Source organism: Eurosta solidaginis, chromosome 4 (assembly GCF_040869045.1).
Source record: "Eurosta solidaginis isolate ZX-2024a chromosome 4, ASM4086904v1, whole genome shotgun sequence".
NCBI classification, from domain to species: domain Eukaryota; kingdom Metazoa; phylum Arthropoda; class Insecta; order Diptera; family Tephritidae; genus Eurosta; species Eurosta solidaginis.
In genome coordinates this window covers 18667767-18690833 of record NC_090322.1, presented here as the reverse complement: position 1 = coordinate 18690833, position 23067 = coordinate 18667767, and the positions used below count along the sequence as shown (strand labels likewise).

General features: G+C 36.1%; 1 protein-coding gene across 1 annotated transcript in view; it reads left to right on the top strand.

The window, feature by feature from the left end:
- LOC137248418 (zinc finger protein 721-like) overlaps window positions 1-23067 on the top strand; it is a 203734-nt gene that overhangs the window by 96164 nt on the left and 84503 nt on the right. Inside the window, exons 12-13 of the mRNA XM_067779356.1 lie at window positions 10484-10630; window positions 10710-10997. Coding sequence (XP_067635457.1) covers window positions 10484-10630; window positions 10710-10997 — 435 coding nt within the window. The remainder of the gene's footprint in view (window positions 1-10483; window positions 10631-10709; window positions 10998-23067) is intronic.

Sequence of the window (23067 nt, the reverse complement as noted above, 5' to 3'; positions counted from 1 at the left end):
TTGTGCTATTGTGGTATTTTTATTTAAAGTGGGTAACTCTTTATACTGACAAAATTTAGGTAAACGTAACCAAATATGCGATATCATTTTCAAGTTTAACCTACATTGCATCCACTTGAAGTTTATTTGACGGATCATTTTTTTATAAAGGAAAAATTATAAAGAAGAATCACTGAATTTTATTTTTTAAGTTTTCAGCCCCAAAATAATTAAAAGATTTTGAAAAAAAAACGCATTTAGGCAATTCACAAGGTCGTCTTCGTCGAACGTGCTATGATTTGAAAACCCTCATGAATTGTTTGCTGTTGCTTCTCATATAAAAGTTGGATTTATTTATTTATTTATTTAAATATAGTAATCTTTGAAATACAATGTTTCTTACAGACTACATAACGAATTAAATATATTTACAAAATAATTGTTTAAGTTAAAAATTCATTTAATTGTAATTTGAAATTAGATTTTCCAATTGAGAAATCTATATTCAAAGAATTCGAGAACAAATTAAACTCTCGTAAGGTTCTGATGAGAGGAGCATAATATGCATTAGGCCGGGTCGATTTGTGAGGAGGCAAAAAAATCGCCCATTGCTCTGTGAAAATCATATTCTAGGGATCAAAATAAGAAACTTTGCCGAAGGAACCATACCTCTAAAACGAATTCTGATGTCCCCCCTTTGGGTCGTAGGGGCAAATTTTGAAAAATCCCACTTTGAAATGCCTATGTTTTTTCTTTTTGCAGTTTATTTTTCTCTTTAGAAATGTATTTAGTCAGAACATATGTAAATGAAAAAATGAATTTAACTTAGTAATAGAAAAGAAATTAAAAAAAATTATTAGAAATTAGCGTTTTTACAACCTCCTTTTAAAACCAAGGCATCACTGTGATGCATTTGCATGTCGTAAACATAGTTGTGTGGGTTTTTTATTCAACCGTTTTAAAAAATGAAGGTATCACTGTGACACAATTGCAGATCGTAAAATTGCTTGTGTTGTTTTTTTTAAGCCACCACAAGACACAGCAGGTAGAATTGAAATTGCCCCTACCCAAAAGTTCGACCCAAAGGGGTAGAGGTATGGTTCCTTCGGCAAAGTTTCTTATTTTGATCCCTAGAGTACGATTTTCACAGAGCAATGAGCGATTTTTAAATCGACCCGCCCTAATATGCATAGTTAGTCCTCACGCATTCAATAAAAAAAACAAATCATTACTTCCTAGGTTCCTCTGTGGAACAGAGAAGTTAATTCGTTGTAAAAGAGTCGGAGCGTCTACTATGCCTTGAATGATGTCAAACACAAAGCTAAGCGAAAGCAAGATTCTTCTGTTATCCAACGTCTTCAGGTTAATAAGGAGACATCTAGCGTTATAAGACGGAATAGGCTCTTCAAAGTTTAATCTGCGCAGAGCAAATTTTATGAGATCTTTTGCACCCGTTCTAGCCTCTTTATATGGCAATCGTAAAATGGTCTCCATATAAACACAGCGTATTCTAACGTGGAACGAACCATCGAGGTGTAAAGATGTTTTAGAGTGTATGGATCAGTAAAATCAGTACTGCAACGGCGTATAAAGGCAAGCATTGCGTATGATTTAGCAATTGCATGATTTATATGATCATGAAACATAAATTTGGAGTCAAAAATTACTCCTAAATCTCGTATTTTAGACTGCGTAGCCAGTTTAGATCCATTAATATCATATGATGTAGGAATTAAGGAACGGGATTTTGAAAAATTTATGTGAAAACATTTAGTAATATTGAGTTGCAGGTGGTTTATTCTGCACCAACTGGCTACATTGTCCAGATCATTTTGAAGACTATGGGCTTCAGAAATACACGAAATTTTTGAAAAGATTTTTGGATCATCCGCATACAAAAGGAACTCAGAGGATAAAAAACAGGAAGATATATCATTAATAAAAATAACAAAAAGGAGGGGACCTAGGATACTGCCCTGAGGAACGCCCGAGGAGGCAAAGAAGGGATCGGATGCACAATCATCAACAACGACTACACACTTGCGAAGAGAAAGATAAGATTTAATCCATGATAGGAAGGTTGAATGAAAACCGACATTGGCTAACTTATCTATTAAAATTGAATGACTAACCTTGTCAAAGGCTTTTGAGAAGTCTGTATAAACAGTGTCCACTTGCTGCCGATCATTAAAAGCTGATACACAGTAATCAGAGAAAACCGCCAGGTTGGAAACTGAGGATCTGCCAGACACGAAGCCATGTTGATTGCAGGAAATTAAGTGACTTACAGAGAAATACATCTTCTGTTTAACGATGTATTCAAACAGCTTCGACGTTGTTGATAATTTTGCAATAGGGCGGTAGTTAGCTACATTTGCTTTATTACCGCTTTTATGAATAGGGGTAATTGAGGCAAACTTCCACCCTTCAATAAAAACTCCACTTCCAAGGGATTTGTTAAAAATAAGAACAAGAGGAAGAGCCAAAGCTCTACAGTTCTTAAAAAGATATGACGAAAAACCGTCCATATCAGGCTTCATAGAGGGTTTTATGTTATTCACTCCTACAACTATATCTTCTAAAGTGAGCACCAGAGAGCCAAAATTTATTGCGCTATTTAAATTGGAGACTATATTAGGCGATGATTGAGAATCGCTATCAAAGTTCGATTTGAAGAATTCCCCAAAGAGATTAGCAGCTTAGTAAGTCGAACCTGCCCTAGTCTCATTGTAGAACACGCCTGTTGGAATATTTGAACGAGCCTTCTTCGAGTTAACGTATCGCCAAAAAGACTTAGGGTTACTCTTGATTTCGCGCTCAAATTTGCGCACATAATTCCTGTATAGAGATTTATTAAGAGATGTGAACTTCTTCGCATATCTCAAGTAAAAATACTTATAAGAAGAGCCATTTGAAGACTTAAGCCTTTTATAAAATTTGTTTCTCCAATTCTTGAATTTCTTCAACTCCTTGGTGTACCATGGAATCCTGTGACAAGATTTTTTCTTAGGTGATACAAAAGCTCGACATGTTTCTAATACGATGTTTTTAAAGGTCTCAAAACATTCGACTACCCCTGCCCCTTCGAAAAGCACAGCCCAGTCAACAGAGCATAGTTCATTATTCAAAAGCTTTAAGTTATGAGTATTAAAATTTAAATTAAAATCAGTAAACTTCTTTGTTCCCTGGAGTGATGGGAAGGCATAAAACTCAAGTTTCAAGACAAAAGGAACATGATGTTGACAGGCATAAGACAAAGGTTGAGAGCACTCGTCCAATGAGAAATTCATGTTACCAGTTATAAAAATAAGATCCAAAAATCTCATTAATTTATTACAAAAATTATTTATTTGAATTAGATCTATGCTTAAAAATGTATCTACCAGATAAGTTTCGCAAAAGCTAGACATATTACCGGGAATTAAAGATCGGCTATCATCTAAAAAGGACCAGGTTACGTAAGGGAGGTTAAAATCACCCAAATACACAAAAATTGTCATCAGACCCATTATTCTTAGAAACTAGAGCTATAACATTATCAACATGAGCTTTATAAAGTATGTCACAACTAGCAGGGGGAATATAAGAAACGGAAATAAAAATTTTAGATGAGCCTTGCACTAGAACGCATACTTGATCTAGCAAGGAGTCTTCATTATCCAGAGAAACTAGGGACGACTGATAGCATTTTTTAACCGCTATTAGTACTCCTCCCCCTCTGGATAGTCCAGTCTTGATAACATCCCTGTCTTTGCGGTATACATTATAAGAGTTTGAATCAAAGAATTCATTATCGTTGAAATATGCATTAAGCCAAGTCTCAACAAAGACAAAGATGTCATAATCAGACTTTGTACTTGAAATAAATATAGATTTATATTTAGTTCTTAGCCCAGATACATTTTGAAAGTATATATTAAGGTGACTGCCATAATTACCGCAAACTTGTGCCACTACGGGGTTTTTTGTTCGGGTAGTACCTTTTGAAAAAAATTAAAAGGACGTACTTTACATTTGTGGGCCAGATGTTGGCATTTAAAACCTTTTCATAGCATTCATCAGCTACTCCGAGCTTGAAACTAACTTTCGATAGATTTAAGATGTTGCTTAATTAACGAAAAACATCTCAAATTCTTTGAATCAATTTTAGCATGCTTTGTAACATATGATATAATATCAGTGTACGTCACACTCGATGAGAACGATGATATATGTAACCATTTAAATTTAAGTGTTGCAACCACACTAAGCTCATTGTTGTTGTTTGATCCAATAACTAAGGGTGGTTTGAGAACTCGTATGTGTTTAGAGCCAATTTTCCGCTTGGGATCTATGGAAGTCTCACACGCAGTACCATTAACAGACGCATCAGCTGTCGTACCCTTAGTTGCAGCAGTAGACGCAGCAGAAGTTGACGTATATTGCTTATGATTTGCGAGAGCTTTCTTGCTTGTATTACTAGCAACATTCATTGATTTTGGAGCATCAGAGGCAACACTTGGTATGATTTGTGCAGCCACAACAGCGCTATACGATTGAGGTGTTTGGTGTTGGGTATGCATAACCGGGTTTGTACACGACATCGTAGGCAAGGTACTAGTAGACAAATAAATAGGAAGAGTGTTTTTATTCTTACTCTTACTAGCATCATCAGTGTTATGACTCAGCAAAGTATTTGTATAACGCCTACAGAACGAAGCTTTTCAATTTCAGACGTAAGCTCAAGAATATTGGCATTTTTATCAGCCACAGCCGATTTCAGCGAACGAATTTCAGCAATTAGTTGTTTGTACTTTCCTTCTATTTGATCTTTAAAATCAACAAGAGAGGTTAATAGCAACAAAAGTGCGCGTTCTCAGCTTTAAGCTCGGCAATTTCTTTGAGTAGAGAGAAACGTGCCACTGGTTGAGTATTATTGCTATTAATGTTACTGCTGTTGTTATTATCGTTAACGTTCTCAGCAGACAAACTGGTCAAACCAGTATTTGTAGTGCTGCATACTTTGCATATAAACAGCTTACCAACATCAGCTGACCCTGGATCAATGCACTCCAAATGAAGAAGTTTTTACAATTGTAGCATTGCACCTTAGATTGGGCACGATCGACTTTCTGCCCACACACACACGGCATAGTTATATAAATATATGTTTATGTTTATGTTTTTATATTGATTTTCATATCTCTCACTCAACAAGTTTAAAAAATCCATTATTTACAGAATTGGTAGACCACCAATAAGCATCAATATATCACCAATTTTAGAGTCACTGTCTCGTACATTTAATTGAATTAATTGATTTATAATACGATATTATATCAAAAGATGAGGCATCAAGAACAGAATTTAAAAATACAATTCAGCTGGTGCACTAACTATTGTGTGAAAGATTTTTAATTTTTTGTAGCTCGTAGAAGAGTATAAGAAATGCTATCACTTTTTATGCTACGCCTCTGCTCTATGCTCTGTTTATGTTCATAGCCGGAGCATAAGCAAAAAAGAAAGGCTCCGGAGTAATGTAGCATGTTCAATCCAGACCTGTTAAATAATGATTACTAAGGGCAATGATTAGCCGTTCCATTGATTATTTTCTTTAAAAGCGATTTAATGATCACTTGCCATTATTTCCCATTTTTAATGATTACTTTTCAACTGATTAAAAAATAATGAAAAAAAAAAATCATGATTTTTTACGATTATTGAAAAAAAAATAAATAATAATAATGATAATCAAAAGTAATCAAAAATAAAAAAAAAAAAATAAAAAATAATCAAAAGCAATTGATTATTTTTTATTTTTTTTTTTTTATTAATTTTTTTTTGATTATTTTTCCGCTTTGTTGGAAGAAAAATTCTCGTTTGTTGGATGCACGGGATAATTTCTACATACAAGTACCTTTTAGGATAGTAAATCGTAAGCGCTTATCGAGGCGAGTATATACATGCAACATATAGGGCGTATGGTATATGGACATTGATCTAAACATATTCTCCGGTAAGTATACACACATCTGCATATTTTACTACACTCATTATATAAAATATTAACGATCCTCTATGGTTTCATCCTTAAGTCAAGCCAATTTTGTTTTGTATCCAAAATTAATATTTCCGCTATTTTGGATTAATGGCCATGCACTAATTATTTTGTAGTCAAAGTTTATCATATTGTTCGCTTTATTTTAGTAATATTGGCTTCATATCATCGCCACTATGTGAGTGTTCTTTGTCCCATTTAGGGAGCTTTATCATAAATAAGCATTTTTTTCGTTAATATCTTTCGAACGAATGTCGAAAAGATAAGGTTCGATAGGCAAACAAATGTCTTTGGAATTTCCATTATTAGTAATAAAAAATGCTCACTATGCAAAACTAAAAATTTTATAGGAATTATCCTAGACGTAATCATAAGGAAATAAAAAGAAGTTTCAATCTAATGTACATGGACATATGTATGTATATTAATAAATTTATCTGGGATTTAACAACCTTTGGTTAGACAACTGATCATGATGATGAATGACAACTTAGAGGATCGCTCCAGTTGGAAGTGAAGCTATCAACCTAAGTAGTATTACTAACACATGTTGTGTGAGCATATTGTTTTGTCGTAAAACAATACGCACTTCCCCGCAAGGTATTCGTCGGATACATCTATAGACACGATAATTTGTAGGTGGGTATGTATGTACCCATATGCCTAGATAAGCGCTCACGCTTATACCGTAACATCCACCAATGTACTTGTATGTACAAAATAATCAGTGCATAACCATAAAGTAATCCAAAAAAGGGAATAAATTTATTTTGGATATAACGAAATTGGCTAGACTTAGGGATGAAACCATAAAGGATCGTTGCTAAATGAAAGCTTTTGGACGCCAACCTATGAATCCAAAATATTTTTTACATATTGTCTGGGCAATTAGAAAAACCGCCATTTTCGATCCCACATTAATTTATAAAATGAGTGTCGTAAATATGCAGATGTGTGTATACTTACCGGAGACAACAAAGCTGAAAAATAATCAAAAAAAATCATAAAAAAATCAAAAATAATCGAAAAAATCATGATTTTTTTGTAATGGTAATCAATTAGTAATTGCTTAAATAAAATAGGCATCTAATTAATTGATTACTAATGCTAATTCAAATTTAACAGGTCTGCATCAATTACAGGACGAACAGACTACCTGATTCCCTATCTGCGCTTCGAGGGAGATTTTAAGGCTACAATACAGGTGGATGGTTGGCGCAAGGGTGCTCAAATGGCGGAAAAGGCGATACATGTCTACACAAATGGTTCAAAGAAGTGAAAGGGGTAGATTTTTGGGTGTTAGACATTCGGTAGCGTCATGCCATCGACGTGGATGTTCAAGATGGTCGACATTTGGCGCGTAAGGTCGCCAATGATTTGGTCGGTGACAACGTCAGCTTTCGCGAGGCGAAGAAATTGGAGAGATCAGGGATATAGCTGTTTATTTTATTACAAAGCTCATCGATGTGTGGGCCTGGGCCTGTGGCAATTATTGTGCAGTCATCGGCGTAGGAAACGATAGTGACTCCTTCTGGTGGTGAAGGTAGCGGTACCCCTTGTTTAATTCTTCTATATGTTCCTGAATTGCATCGATGCTTGCCGACCAGATAGATAATTTGTGGACCATCTTTTGATACTTTTTTTCTCCTTTATTAACAACTTTGATATACAATATACATATATACATACATCAATTTTCTCAAAAAATATAAAATTTTGTGCGAGAAGATAACGAATACATTTTTCTTATTTTGCATCAATCAGTTGTGGCAAGAGGAAATATTCCTAATTAGAGGAGAAAAAAAATTGGATTGTTCCATAAATATTTTAAGTATGTGGTTATATATATGTTTATATTCTAAAATTATAGTTAGACAGTAGTAAGTTTGTTACATATCGTTTAAATAGTAGAATGTTCCAGGTCTTGCAGTAACATACCGTGGTTGACCGTGTTAAAAGCTTTTGACAGGTCTAACGCTGTACAGTCCTATGGTGGGAGATTTGATTTAATCCGCAATTTATTTGTGTGTTAATGGCGTGCTATGTGATTTTGGAAAGTCATGCTGATGATTGGCAAATCCCAAATTTGCAGTGAAATAGGGAAGGAGAATGGCTTCAAGTATCTTGGCTACTGGCGATAAGAGAGATATGGGCCGATAAGAATCGTCTATGTTAGCTGGTTTCCCAGGCTTTAAAGCGGAACCAGCCTGGTCATTTTCCATTTTTCAGGGATGACGAAGGTGGACAGCAGGCATGCTTAACCAACGAAACGATATCATTTCGTTACGATAATCAACGAAACGTTCGTTTCGTTTATTAACGTTGATTATCGTAACGAAATGATATCGTTTCGTTGGTTAAGCATGCCTGGTGGACAGGGACAAGTTGAAGGCATGCGCTAGATAATTAAATCCCTCTTTGCCTAGGTTTTTAAGTATCGGCATGTCTATGCGTCTTCAACCTCTGGCAGTGATGGTAATTGGACACGCTGTATTTATGGTTGTGTGCGCGTCTGTTGGCCCGCCGTGTGACTTTGTCAACGGTAGAATGCGTTACATATTGTTGGCAAAAAGCGCCCGCGCATTTCTTCGCATCTGACAGCACTTTATCGCCAAAGGCGATGGAAATTTTGTCATTGTGCTTAGACGGATTCGATAAATGCTACTCCCATTTCGCCCGCTTGTGTTCATCCACAAGCAATCTCATACGTTGGTTATTATCCCTTATTTGGGGGTCGCCGAGATTGTGCTGTCTTATATGGTCACGTTCTCTCGCTAAATTCGCGGTCTCCGCTGGAAAATGAGGATTTCCGGAATTCTTCCGGCGGGAATAAAACGAGCCGAAGCGGATTCAATGGTCTTGCTGAAAGCAGGCTACCCTTGACGGGCATCAGTCGGGATAGGGAGGGCACCAAAGCGATTGTCAGTGTATGTTTTGTAAATCATCCCACTTTCTTAAAATTGATGAAAGTGCGTTTTTCGGTGTTGATGAAGTCGGGATATCGCTCGAGCGAAAGGAGTATGGGTAGGTGGTCAAATGTCAATGTTATCATTGGTTTCCAGTTGACGCAGGTTAAAACCTGTGCTCGCGATAGATAAATCTGGCGAACTGTGACAGCTTTTTACCATACGAGTGATATGCAGTGTGGAACCAACGCCTATAACACGCCCCTCACTATTATCCACAGAGCAGAGTTGCATTGCATCAATATACCTTCAATTTATACAAATTTTACAGATGAATGTAGAAAAAATACCTAAATACCTGAATATAAGCAAATATTTTCTCTTAATTACTGCAAATATGGTGTCCTAAGTGCTATATATTCCAAAATGATCACATTTTATGGCTGTTTTAAAATTTAACTTACATTTTTTGAAAGATTTTCGTAATATGGCCATTAGTGATGTTTGTGGTTGTGCTAATTTTGAGCGATCAGCTTTTGGTTCCGCTACTTATTAAGATTTACAATGGGCAGAACCGAATTTCTAATTTAAAAAAGCAAAGACATCTGATGAAATCTTTGGCGTTTGCAGAATAGGTCTAATGACAGCTGGTATGTTTAATTCTTTTGAGTTTTTCTTTTTAATTTAATAAAAAAAAAACTAAAATTCACTAAAATTTACAAATGTATAAAATAAAAAAAGTAAAATAAAATAATATGTTTTTAACTCGCGAGACAGGATCATTTACTTTATACAATTCCTATTCTTTTTTCTCTAACATCAATAACTATAACAAAATTAAATAAAATGAAAAAATGAAAGGACGGAAAGAAAAAAATCGAAAGTAAGGGAAAGGAATGAAAATTAAGAAAAAAGAATAGAGAGAAGACAAGGGAAAAGAAAAAAAGGAAGAAAGGAAAGAAAAGGAAACTATGCGCTTTTACAAGGCTTTATGTTCAAAATACGATTGGAAATAAACGACATGTCCAAAAAACTAATATTTTCTTTTCTCTGAAAAAACTTTTATCAACAATATTTAAAAAAAAATGATAATTTCAATTCGAATAAGGAAAAGCTTGTCTTTAAACTATATTAAACTGAGTTTAAACCACACAACTTATTTGAATACACAAAGTGATTTTTCATCACCCACTGCAGTACTTCATAGCTGTCAAAACGGTTTTTTTTTGCTCTTGAACAACTGTGTTTTTGCTGAGAGAGGGTTTGTATATAAGCCGAAGATGTTCTTTAAAGCTCTTTTGCAGAACGGCAAGTTAAGTTTTTTAACTCAGACTTAGCCTAACATGAGGGGTTAAACTCATACATTTTTGACACATTTTGAAATTAGCTCTGCGCTAAAAAAATAATTTGCCGTTCTGCGGGGCCTAAAAATACTAAAAATTTTAAGACCGTGAACTGTAAGTTTAGTTACAAAATTCAAATCCTCGCCTCCTTTTAATATCAAAAAATAAAATCGTTTTTTTTTATTGTCTTGATTAGTTGTGTTTTTTTTTTTTTTCAGAGACAAAAACATACGTGACAAGAACGAACAATACCAATACCCGTGCGATATTTGTGGCAAACATTTTAAAACAACATGGGACATAAAACAACATAAACGAATTCATAGCGACGAAAAGCCCCATAAATGTGATTTTTGTGGAAAGCGGTAAGTTATCATAAAAAACGTCGTCCTAATATACTTCACCAAATTTTTTCTAACTTTATTTTCTGCCTTTATTAAATAGATTTGTACGAACTACGTCCCTAAGCCATCATATGCGTACTCATACCGGTGAAAAACCATATACATGCAAATACTGCGACCGGTGCTTTACGACAAAAGACCGACTGAATAAGCATTTACGTGTACATTTAGGTGATAATATTCACAGATGTGAATGTTGTCCCTTAGCTTTTCGTTTGGCTTCGGAGCTATGGTTACACTCAACTACGCATAAAGACGAAGATCCAGAGACGCACGAGCGAAATATGGCAGCTTTAAAAGAAGAAGAGGCTAAATTGAAAGTAAATAAGTAGGTAAAATGTCATTCATAAACCCTGTAGACTGTGATCTTATATTAAGGTTAATTACTCCGTAAAGCGCGGAATCCAGTGCCGGTGTCGTATTATACGATCCGTGATCGAAAATAATTTTTTACATCGCAAAATCTCTTAAATGGTGGATCGGACTAAGGAAATATGCTAAATAATGGCTACGTGCGCTAATTCATTCCAATTTTTATGAATAGCTTGACAAAATCATATTTATTGTTTGAGTGAAAGCGTTTTTGGATACGTGATCGTATTACACGATACGGACCCAGATCATAAGATCAGCATGACTTGAAGTAATTTTATTTAAAAATATCAAATTGGCTTTTTTATTTACCATTTTCTTCATAAAATTTCATTAAAGATGGGGGTTTCGTGCATTATGATCTGGATACCGCGCTTAACTATAAAATTCTAAAAATAACTCTTTATACTGACTAAATTTAGGTTAATGTTGTTATGCTGGCTCGAGGTCAGGTTTTTACAATAAAACTAAACAGTTGTTTTTGTGGATACCAATATATTTCGGTTACTCTACGGTAACCGTCTTCAGAGTCGAAACTAATAATAAACATAAAAACCAATTAACAAAATAATCTATACTAATATACATATATTTTGAAAGCCGTTTTTGTTTCTGGACCGCAAAGCTCGAGAACGGCTGAACCGATTGAGATGAAATTTTTAGCATAGATTTGGTGGTGGCTCGACATGATTATAGGCTAAAAAAACTGCAAATATTTTGAAAAGGTTTTTGAGATATCGACCAAAATGTGGACCAGGGTAGCCCTAAGTTTGGTCATACGATAAGGGTATCAAATGATAGGCATTGACGAGGATATTAATGCAAGGTAGTTTTAATTTTGTTACCTTAGTTGGTTTGGGAGATATCGAAAATGTGGACCAGGGTAACCTCAGAAGGTTTATATACATATATTATGGGTATCAAAGATATATCTGTATCTATATAAATATAAATAAATAAATATATATATATATATAAATCTTATAAAATAAAGTCGCTAAATGCCATGTACGCACATAACTTATAATAATAATGCTCCGATTTTAAAACGGTTTTTGGCATTTGAAAGCTTAGCTACGTGAGATGGTACAGTTAGTATAATTTGAAGATATATATTATATGGGCGTGGCAAATTGCCAAAATGTAGTAAAATATCATAAAATTTTTGTTTACACAGCTATAACTCAAACGGATGGATGGATTTAAAAAATTCTACTTTTCAGTAAAACTTTGAAATATTTACCTTCGTTCTGTATCAAAAAAAAAAATACTTGATTCCTTTCTTATATCAGCCAAATTGTTTAAACAAAAGTAACATTTTTACCAAAAAATGTTGTTCGCTGTGAACTGTGCGCGCTAATTGCTTTTGAGTGAGGCATGATGCGACACATACATACTATGTACGTATGTATAGCATTCGCTGAGTTATTCAACTTCGGGCGTATGTTTATAGGTATGTATGGATGTACATCACTACATAGTATAAAATAAAGTCGCTTTTTCTGTCCCTATGTCTCTTTGAATGTTTAAACCTTTAAAAATACGGAACGGATTTTGATGCGCTTTTTTTAATAGATAAAGAGTGATTGAAGAGGAAGGAACGGATGAACATATTTGGCTGAAAATTGGTGGAGGGGTAGCTTAGAACCAGGAGACAGACATAGGATAATTTGTATCCCGTTCTGGCTAGGGTCTTGAGATCAAAACGTGGACCTGGGTATTCCTAGGATATGTATGTACAATATGGGTATCAAATGGAAGCTGTTTATGAGTACTTTGATACGGGGTATTTTTCGTGCCCGCGGGTAGCTAGGGTCTCGAGATATAAGCGAAAACGTGGACGCGGGTACCCCTAGAATAATGTGTTTATAGAATATGGATAACAAATGAAAGCTGTTGATGAGTGCTTTAGTACAGGGCGGTTTTCATACCTATTGGTGACTAGGGTCTCGATATTGAGGCCAAAATTTGGATCCGGGTACCCCTAGAAAGTGTTTATACAATATGGATAACAAATGAAAGCTGTTGATGAGTGCTTTAGTAGAGGGTAGTTTTCATACCTATTTGGGAAGGGTCTCGAGATATAGGCCAAAACGTGGATCCGGGTACCCCTAGAAAGTGTTTATACAATATGGATAACAAATGAAAGCTGTTGATGAGTGCTTTAGTACAGGGTAGTTTTCATACCTATTTGGGAAGGGTCTCGAGATATAGGCCAAAACGTGGATCAGGGTAACACTAGGATGTATTTTTACATTATGGGTATCAAATTGAAGCTGTTGATGAGTGATTTTATACAGAGTAATTTTTATACCGCTGGGTGACCAGGGTCTCAAAATATAGGCCAAAACGTGGACCCGGATACCCCTAGAATGTGTGTGTAATATGGATATCAAATGGAAGCTGTTGCTGAGAGCTTTAAAGTAATTTTCATTGTGATATTCGGTTTAGTCGCATTAACCTGGTAAAACTGATAAATATGCATGCGAAGCCGAAATAAAGACATGAATTAATAATACCCACATAACTATTTACATACGTCCTATTCGATTTGCCTGGCAATAAGGGATGAAGAAGAATGGGAAAAACGTGAGAGAAGAGAAAAAATGGAAGGAGAAGGAGACTGAGAAAGAGATATAGAGTGAGACGAAGATAGAGATAGATGAAGCAAAAAGACGGAGGGAGGAGTGAATAAAAGGATTAAGAAAAAGTGGGGGGGGGGGGGCGAGTTAGACGGAAAAAGCTTATTAAAATGTATGCAGATAGACCAAATTTAGGGCAGAACAACGTCTGACGTAGCAGAGATGTGTTTGTACAATATGGGTATCAAATGGAAGCTGTTTATGAGTATTTTAGTACAGGGTAGTTTTCATACCTATTGGTGACTAGAGTCTCGAGATATAGACCAAAACGTGGATCCGCGGAACACTAGGGTATGTTCTAACATTATGGGTACCAAATTGGAGCTGTTGATGTGTGCTTTAGTGCAGAGTATTTTTTACACCGCTGGGTGACTAGGATCTCGAAATATAGGCCAAAACGTGGACCCGGATACCCCTAGAATGTGTGTGTAATATGGATATCAAGTGAAAGCTGTTTCTGAGAGCTTTAAAGTAATTTTCATTGTGATATTCGATTTAGTCGCACCAACCCGGCCAATCTGATAAATATGCACGCGAAGCTGAAATTAAGACATGAATTAATAATACAAACATATAAGTATTTCCGATCCTTTTTACGGGAAGTAGACCAGAGACGGACTGGGACTGGGATTAGGACTAGGGACTTAGGACTGGGACTGAGACTCAGAGTGGGACTGGAACAAAATACATACCACCCTCTGGGACTGGCAGTTAGAGTGACACGCAGACAGAGATAGATGAAGCGAAAAAGACGGAGGGGGGAGTGAATAAAAGTATTAAGAAAAAGTGAAGAGGGGGGCAGAGTTAGACGGAAAAAGCTTATTAAAATGTATGCAGATAGACCAAATTTAGGGCAGAACAATGTTTGCCGGATCTGCGAATTCAAACATAAAAGCATATGATCCTACAAAGTATACATGTGGAGGCAGTGTCGAAAATTCGTGCAATAATGTATATGTAGGTACAACGAAATTAAAATTAAAGACTAGATTAACACAACATAAGTCCGACATTAAAAAATGTAACTCTGTCGAGAACAATAAAACAGCACTCATGGCCCACTGTGCCGCTACCGGCCACTCACCAAACTTTGGCGACGCGAGAATTATTGTACAAGAACAAATGTATACCAAACGATTCACACAAGAGACACTACATACATATATAAACACGCCGACGGACATAAGACTTAACTTTAAGAGTGATACAGATAATTGCGCACATGTTTACAAACACCTGTTAACCCAAACTCCACGTCACACAGGGAGGACGTCAAATAAAATGTATGTACTTTGTAGGATCAGTTTTTTATGTTTTTATGTTTGAATTGTTTTGTTAAATGGGTTTTATGTTTATTATTAATTTCGACCCTGAAGACGGTTACCGTAGAGTAACCGGAATATATTGGTATCCAAAAAAACAACTGTTTAGTTTAGTTGTAAAAACCTGACCTCGAGCTAGCATAACAACATAAAGTTAGAAATTTAAAGGCCGCCAAAAATCTCAAAAAAAAAAAGGTGAGATTTATTTAATCCAGGGCCGTAGAGCCCGGGACTAAACAATTTACGGGCCCCCTATAAAAAATCCACTAATTAATTTGAATTAATAACGTCTCATTCATGAATCATTATTGATGGATTACATCAAAAATATTTTTGCCACATCAACTAAACGATTTTTGGACTAAGAGCTGAAAATAATTAACACAGAATATTTACCATTTATACCGGATTATTGTAGTACCTATATGGCACTACTTTATTTTTTCTGTATTTTTATTGTAGTTTCTCTTATATTTTTTGTCGCCCTCCCTACTAATACAGTTTCAGTACTGGTGTAAGTGTGTAAACTATATTTCAAAAAAGTAACGAAATACGAGAAAAATACAATCTAGTTCATTAAAAATAAACGAGCCAGTTCGTATTTCGATAGGTTTTTTTTTGACTTTCGGCCGTTTTTTCTTTATTTTTTTGACAAATGAAAATTTCGTTTGAAAATTTCGGGCATAAAAACACAACGAAAATCAACTTTCTTGAGAAAAAACCGAAATCATTTTCCCGTGTTATTTGCATTGTTTTTAAACGGTTATATTACGGTTACGGTTTTATTTAGCTTGACTTGACACGCAGACCGCACGGCCGTTGTGAACGAATTTTGTAATTGAAATTTAAGTAACTTCCGGATAAGCTACAAGCTTGAAACTTGGAATATAGTTCAGAACCCGATGACAATGCAATAATAAGAAAAAAATCGCCGCTAGGTGGGGCAAGGATCGAGATATTCGCAAAAATCGTATTTGTGGTCCGATTTGGCTCATATTTGGAACACATAATATATACAAGAATAGAAATCGACCTATGAAAAAAAATCTCCGCTAGGTGGCGCATGGATCGAGATATTCACAAAAATCCTATTTGTGGTCCGATTTGCCTCATATTTGGAGCACATAATACTTGCAAGAATAAAAAGCGACTTATGAACAAAACTCGTCGCTAGGTGGCGCAAGGATCGAAATATTCGCAAAAATCGTATTTGTGGTCCGATTTGGCTCATATTTGGAGCACATAATACTTGCAAGAATAAAAAGCGACTTATGAACAAAACTCGCCGCTAGGTGGCGCAAGGATCGCAATATTCACAAAAATCGTATTTGTGGTCCGATTTGGCTCATGTTTGGAACACATAACACATACAAGAATAGAAAGAGACCTATCAAAAAATCGCCGATAGGTGGCGCAAGGATCGAGATATTCCCAAAAATCGTATTTGTGGTGCGATTTGGTCCATATTTGGAACACATAATACATACATGAATAGAAAGCGACCTATGATGCCCGATTTGGCTCATATTTGGAACAAATATTGCATACAGTCCGGTAGAAGTGACATCAAAATATGTTGGAGTTGGAGGAGCGGCAAGCATACGTGGCGCAGAGTCGAGTAAAGTCTTTGGAAGGATTATATATTGAGGACTTAGGTTGTAACAAATTGGCAGGAAAGAGTCCTTTTAATAATGAGTCGCTAAATGAACTAAATAGAATGAGAAATAATAGGCAATTAAATAAAGACTAAAAACTTGAAAATGAAATAATTAAAAACAATCTTTTAAGTTAAACGGTTTTATTGAAAACAATATTTACATGAAGTAATAATAATACGAAAAGCTATAAAATAATTAGGTAGGTCCTAGGTACTAGTCATCACACTCCTTATCAATCTAGTGCGTTGATCAGACAATTAAAAAAAAGCGTTGGACGCGTCATATTTCTATTGATAGTCATAAGTAAAACCAACTGAACCTTAATCAGGTTATGCTACGCCTCACATTTTTAGAAATTTCACGCGCCCAACACTTTTATTTAATTGTCTGATCAACGCCCTAGATTGATAAGGAGTGTGATGACTAGTACCTAGGACCTACCTAATTATTTTCTAGCTTTTCGTATTATTATTACTTCATGCAAATATTGCTTTCAATAAAACCGTTTAACTTAAACATTTTTTTTTAAATTATTTTATTTTATTGTTAAAAATGTTAAAAAAAATATATAACACATAAACAAAAACATGTCAAACTCACTAGTTTTTAGGGGAATTGTGGTCTCGTTTTCTTATGGTAGAAATTGTTTTTTGTATTTTGAAGTTCTGATGAAGTTTCGTCAGTTTTTCTTATTTGGAATCCCAGACAAAATAAAGTAGTGTCTTAAGGCATAACGTAGAAATAAAATTGTCTTTTAACAGCCACATATTGTTTTAAACAGACCTTTTAAATTTGAATAAGCATTAGTAATCAATTAATTAGATGGCTATTTTAATGGCTAATGATTATTTCAATTATTTTCCGAAAAAAGCAATTACTAATTGATTACCATTAGAAAAAATCAAAAAAAAATCATGATTTTTTCCGATTGTTGAAAAAAATCTAAAATAAAATGATTACTTTTGATTATTTTTGATTTTTTCGATTATTTTTGATTTTTTATTATTACTATTATTTTTTTTTCTTTGTTTGATTTTTTTTTTAAATTATTTTTGATTATTTTTCCGCTTTGTTGAAAGAAAAATTTTCGTTTATTGCATGCACAGGATAATTTCTACATACAAGCTTTAGGATGCAATAGTAAATCTTAAGCGCTTATCGAGTAGAATATATACATTCAACATATAGGGCGAATAGTATATGAGCGCTGATTCAAACATATTCTCCGGTAAGTATATTTTACTACACTCATTTTATAAAATAATGTGGGATCGAACACGGCGGTTTTTCTAATCACCCCGACAACATGTAAAAAAATGTTGGATAGGTTGGCGTCCAAAAGCTTTCATTTAGCAACCATCCTTTATGGTTTCATCCTTAAGTCTAGCCAATTTTATATATCTAAAATATATATATATCCACTATTTTGGATTACGTTATGGCTATGCACTGATTATTTTTTACATACAAGTACTTCGGTGGATGTGACGGTATATCGTGAGCGCTTATCTAGGCATATGGGTACATACATACCCACCTACAAATTATCGTGTCTATAGATGTAACCGCGTATTGTTTTACGACAAAACAGTATGCTCAAACAATATGTATGAGTAATACTAATTAGGTTGATAGCTTCACTTCCAACTGGAGCGATCCTCTAAGTTGTCATTTATCATCATGCTCAGTTGTCTAGCCAAAAGTTGTTATACCCCAGATAAACTTATTAACATATGTCCATGTACATTAGATTGAAACTTGTTTTTTAATTCCTTATGATTACGTCTAGAATATATAAAATTTCATGGTTTGCAAAGTGGGCCATATTTTTAGTACTAACAATGGAAATTCCAAACACATTTGTTTGCAATATTATTATTAACTTTGATTACAAAACAATCAGTGCATAGCCATAACTTAATCCAAAATGGTGGATATATTAATTTTAGATACAAAACAAAATTAGCTTGACATAAGGATGAAACCATTATTATTTTCTATAATGAATGTAATAATGCGCATGTGTATATACTTACCTGAAAAAATGTTTGAATCAACGCTCATATACTATTCGCCCCTATACGTTGCATCGCCTCGATAAGCGCTTACGATTTACTATTCCATCCTAAAATATGCTTGTATGCATGCAACAAACGAGAATTTTTCTTTCAATAAAGCGGAAAAATAATCAAAAAAAAATAAAAAAAAATCAAAAATAATCATTACTTTTGATTATTTTTGATTTTTTTCTGATTTTTGATTACTTTTGATTATTTCCGATTTTTTTTTTATTTTTTTCAATAATCGTAAAAATAATGATTTTTTTTATTACTTTTTTAATCAGTTGAAAAGTAATCATTAAAAATAGAAAATAATGGCAAGTAATCATTAAATGGCGTTTAAAGAAAATAATCAATGGAACAGTACATTTCTGATAAATATAATGATCGTTATAAATTTTAATTATTCAACATAGAAGGTTCGGATATCAGTGAGTGTCTTTTCTTGCTTTTTTCGCTGCAAAACGTAACTGTCTTGCCAAAGCGGATTCAACACAAAGCGTGGCAAGTCCAGAAACTCGCTCTGGATATGAACACGATCTATGAAAGTTTTTGATTCTTGCAAAGACGCTGAAAGAACGTTCTGCACTAGCTACAGTGGCAGGTATAGTTCAAAAGATACGTAAAGCAACACAAATGTTGGGGAAAATTGTATACATATTTTGAACATACATAGATGGAATTTAGCAATTCCAATGGTGACAGACCTTTATCAAAATTTGCTACGTAAATGTGTTTTAAGTGAATTATTTCGCATTCTAAGCTTTAAGGCACCCCAGGGCGGGGTCCTCTCGCCACTACTCTGGGTCATTGCACTGAACGAGATACTACTCGAACTCGACAAGAGTGGTGTTAAGGCAGTAGCATACGCAGATAACGTGGTCGTTGCAGTCTCGGGGGCTTTTCCCTCCACGCTAAGCGACATCCTTCAGGGTGCGCTAAGCAGGCTGCACACCTGGGCGGCATCGTGCGGCCTCAACATCAACCCTAGCAAAACAGAACTGATACTTTTCAGTAACAGAACGAAAATACCAACATTTCGACTGCCTTCACTAGATGGTACGGAACTCTCGCTCTCAACTAAAGTTTTAAGTACCTAGGCGTCGTAACAGACAACAAGTTAAATTTGGAAAACCAATATCGAAAAAAAAGTAGAGAAGGCGTATATCGCATAACGTGCAAGAGAATAGTCAGCAGAAATTGGGGGCTAAGGCCAAAACTTATGATGTGGCTCTACACGGCGGTCATAAGGCCCATCCTGGTGTACGGAGCCATAGCATGGTGGCCTGCCCTGAACAAGCAATACAACACTAAAAAGCTAGACAAAATATAAAGGGCAGCATGCGCAGAGTTAACAGGTGCACTTAGATCGTGCCCGACGGACGCACTAAATGTTATACTTAACCTGCTGCCACTGGCCCTCCACATCAAATATACAACGATCAGCGCAGCCATCAGGCTAAGGGAGTCTAGATGCTTGAAACAAAAACGATATGGCCATAGTGACATCCTAACAAGGCTCGCCGAAGTGGATTCGACAACAGATTACCTCTCAAAAATATTCATCTTCGACAGGAATTACAAGGTGCATATACCCTCTAGATTGGTCGGCCGACAAAGTTGGAAGGGAGGGGGTCACCTCACTCTACACTGACGGATCCAAAATGGACTACGGCGTCGGCGCAGGTGTCTTCTCCAACCAGCTGAAAGTCGCAATCCCCATCCGTCTTCCAAACACAGCTAGCATCTTCCAAGCAGAGCTACAAGGATAGAGAGGGCCTGCATCTTCCTGCTGCAGAACCGGATAGAAGGTGGGGTAGTCATATACTCCGACAGTCAAGCGGCGCTCAAAGCGCTAGAATCACCGTACACATCCTCTAAAGCCGTCGACAACTGTAAGAGGGTGCTACGTGAAGCAGCTAACCAGGCAGCTATCACACTCAGCTGGGTACCCGACCATAGGAACGTTGACGGCAACGAAAAAGCCGATGAAATAGCAAAAGCAGGAGCATCATTAGACATGACGGAAGCAGTCGCGGTGCATCGGCCACTCACATCAATTAAAAAAGACATTCTCGCCTATCTTAGGAAAATAGCAATCAGTGATTGGTACTCTACGGACAACCAGAAAAGAACCGATTGTACTAAATAGGTCTAGGAAGGAAATATACAGAATCACGGCACTTTTACAGGGCACTGGCCGTTTAGCCCGCACGCGAGTAGAAGGGGTATCCCCTACAATGAGAGGTGTAGGAGCTGTAGACAGGAGGGTGCCGAGGAATCGGTTACTCACTTCCTCTGCGAGTGCCCAGCCCCCGCGAATTTTCGGTCCCGAACTCTAGGCAACTATGTGTTTCCGGACTTAAGGGCGGTGTCAAACTGCCGCATCAAGGGCATCAGAAGGTTTATTGTTTTAACCAAGTGTTTGAGTAAAACGAAACGCGGGGTACATCAGCCAAAATATAATTGGTTCCACAGGAGAAAGTGCATCAAAATGGCGACTAGAGCGCTACTTAGGCGCTGCTCCATAGCCGGGCAGCACAGCAACCAACCAACCAAGCTTTGAGAAACATCCGACTTGTATTTTTCGACAAATTTTGCTGCGCTCGGCCGAACCGTAGTTTCGTCCATGTCTTCAAATTGCCACAAAATGGAAAACGTCTCGTTCAAATATCTCTTAGCTGCAAATCGTTCAGTAATGCCAGTGATTACCGAACCAGCGATCACCAAGAATGTATTGTTTTTAAAATCAGACTGGATCATCCGTAATCATCTCATTTCCATTATCTTCAAAACGTCTTTTGGGGTTTCTCTTTCGAATGTCCGGAAACTTTGGCGAGATCTTCAACTGAATAGCACAGTATTTTGAACCAAATTGAGGACCGAAAAATACATTCGAACTTGTTGATGTACTTGAGAATGCCAGTAACATCTCCGTATGCTTGTGCAGTAAAATTTAATTAATTAATGCGTTTAGTGCTTGTGTTAAACCTGGAACATTGCCTCAATTCTAGCCGACCACCTAGTGTCTGAAAGACTGTAAAGAGAGCTCGGTACATTTTTTTTGGATGTCTCATCGTTGTGGACTGCTGCTGAAAATGGTAAAACATTTTTGTACAACTCCGAAGAAAGTAATTGCAGCCGTACAACATTCTGCAGCATCAACACCACATAAATTGAGGCTGTGGGTTGCACAAGGAGAGTAATCAGCATTCGAGTTTTTGTCGAGACGTTGTGCTCCGTTGGAAGCTCCTTTCAGATTGGCGCCGTTATCGTACCCTTGTGCACGACAATCTTTTAATGGGATTTCATGTTTACCTAGTGTATGGCAAATAAAATCTGCGATTTCCTGACCAGATTTTTGGTTACAACCCACGAGAGCCAAAAACCGTTCTTGAACTGTAAAATTTGTTGCTTTCGAATTGAAATGGAGGTACCACAAAATAAACGTAGTCAACGTGACTAGCATCAGGCATAGCATCAACGATAATAGCAATATACTTGGCTTTCTTGTGTTGATCTGATATAGTTTCCCTCACGTGTTTTGCACAAATTTCTATAAACTCGTTTTGAGGCAGCTGCCAAATGAAATATTTATTCTTAAATTTTAAGGAAAAGGACTTTTCAAACTGATTCTCACACTTCACTGTAATATTAAAACGAAGTGCAGATATTCGTTGCTTTTGAAATTCGGCTTAAAAATTGCACATGGAACAACTAAAACGGAAAAAGTTAGACGGAAAAAGCTTATTAAAATGTATGCAAATAGACCAAATTTAAGGCAGAACAACGTCTGACGTAGCAGAGATGTGTTTGTACGATATGGGTATCAAATGGAATCTGTTTATGAGTACTTTAGTACAGGGTAGTTTTCATACCTATTGGTGACTAGGGTCTCGAGATATAGACCAAAACGTGGATCCGCGGAACACTAGTGTATGTTCTAACATTATGGGTACCAAATTGGAGCTGTTGATGTGTGCTTTAGTACAGAGTATTTTTTACACCGCTGGGTGACTAGGATCTCGAAATATAGGCCAAAACGTGGACCCGGATACCCCTAGAATGTGTGTGTAATATGGATATCAAGTGAAAGCTGTTTCTGAGAGCTTTAAAGTAATTTTCATTGTGATATTCGATTTAGTCGCATCAACCCGGCAAAACTGATAAATATGCACGCGAAGCTGAAATTAAGACATGAATTAATAATACAAACATATAAGTATTTCCGATCCTTTTTACGGGAAGTAGACCAGAGACGGACTGGGACTGGGATTAGGACTAGGGACTTAGGACTGGGACTGAGACTCAGAGTGGGACTGGAACAAAATACATACCACCCTC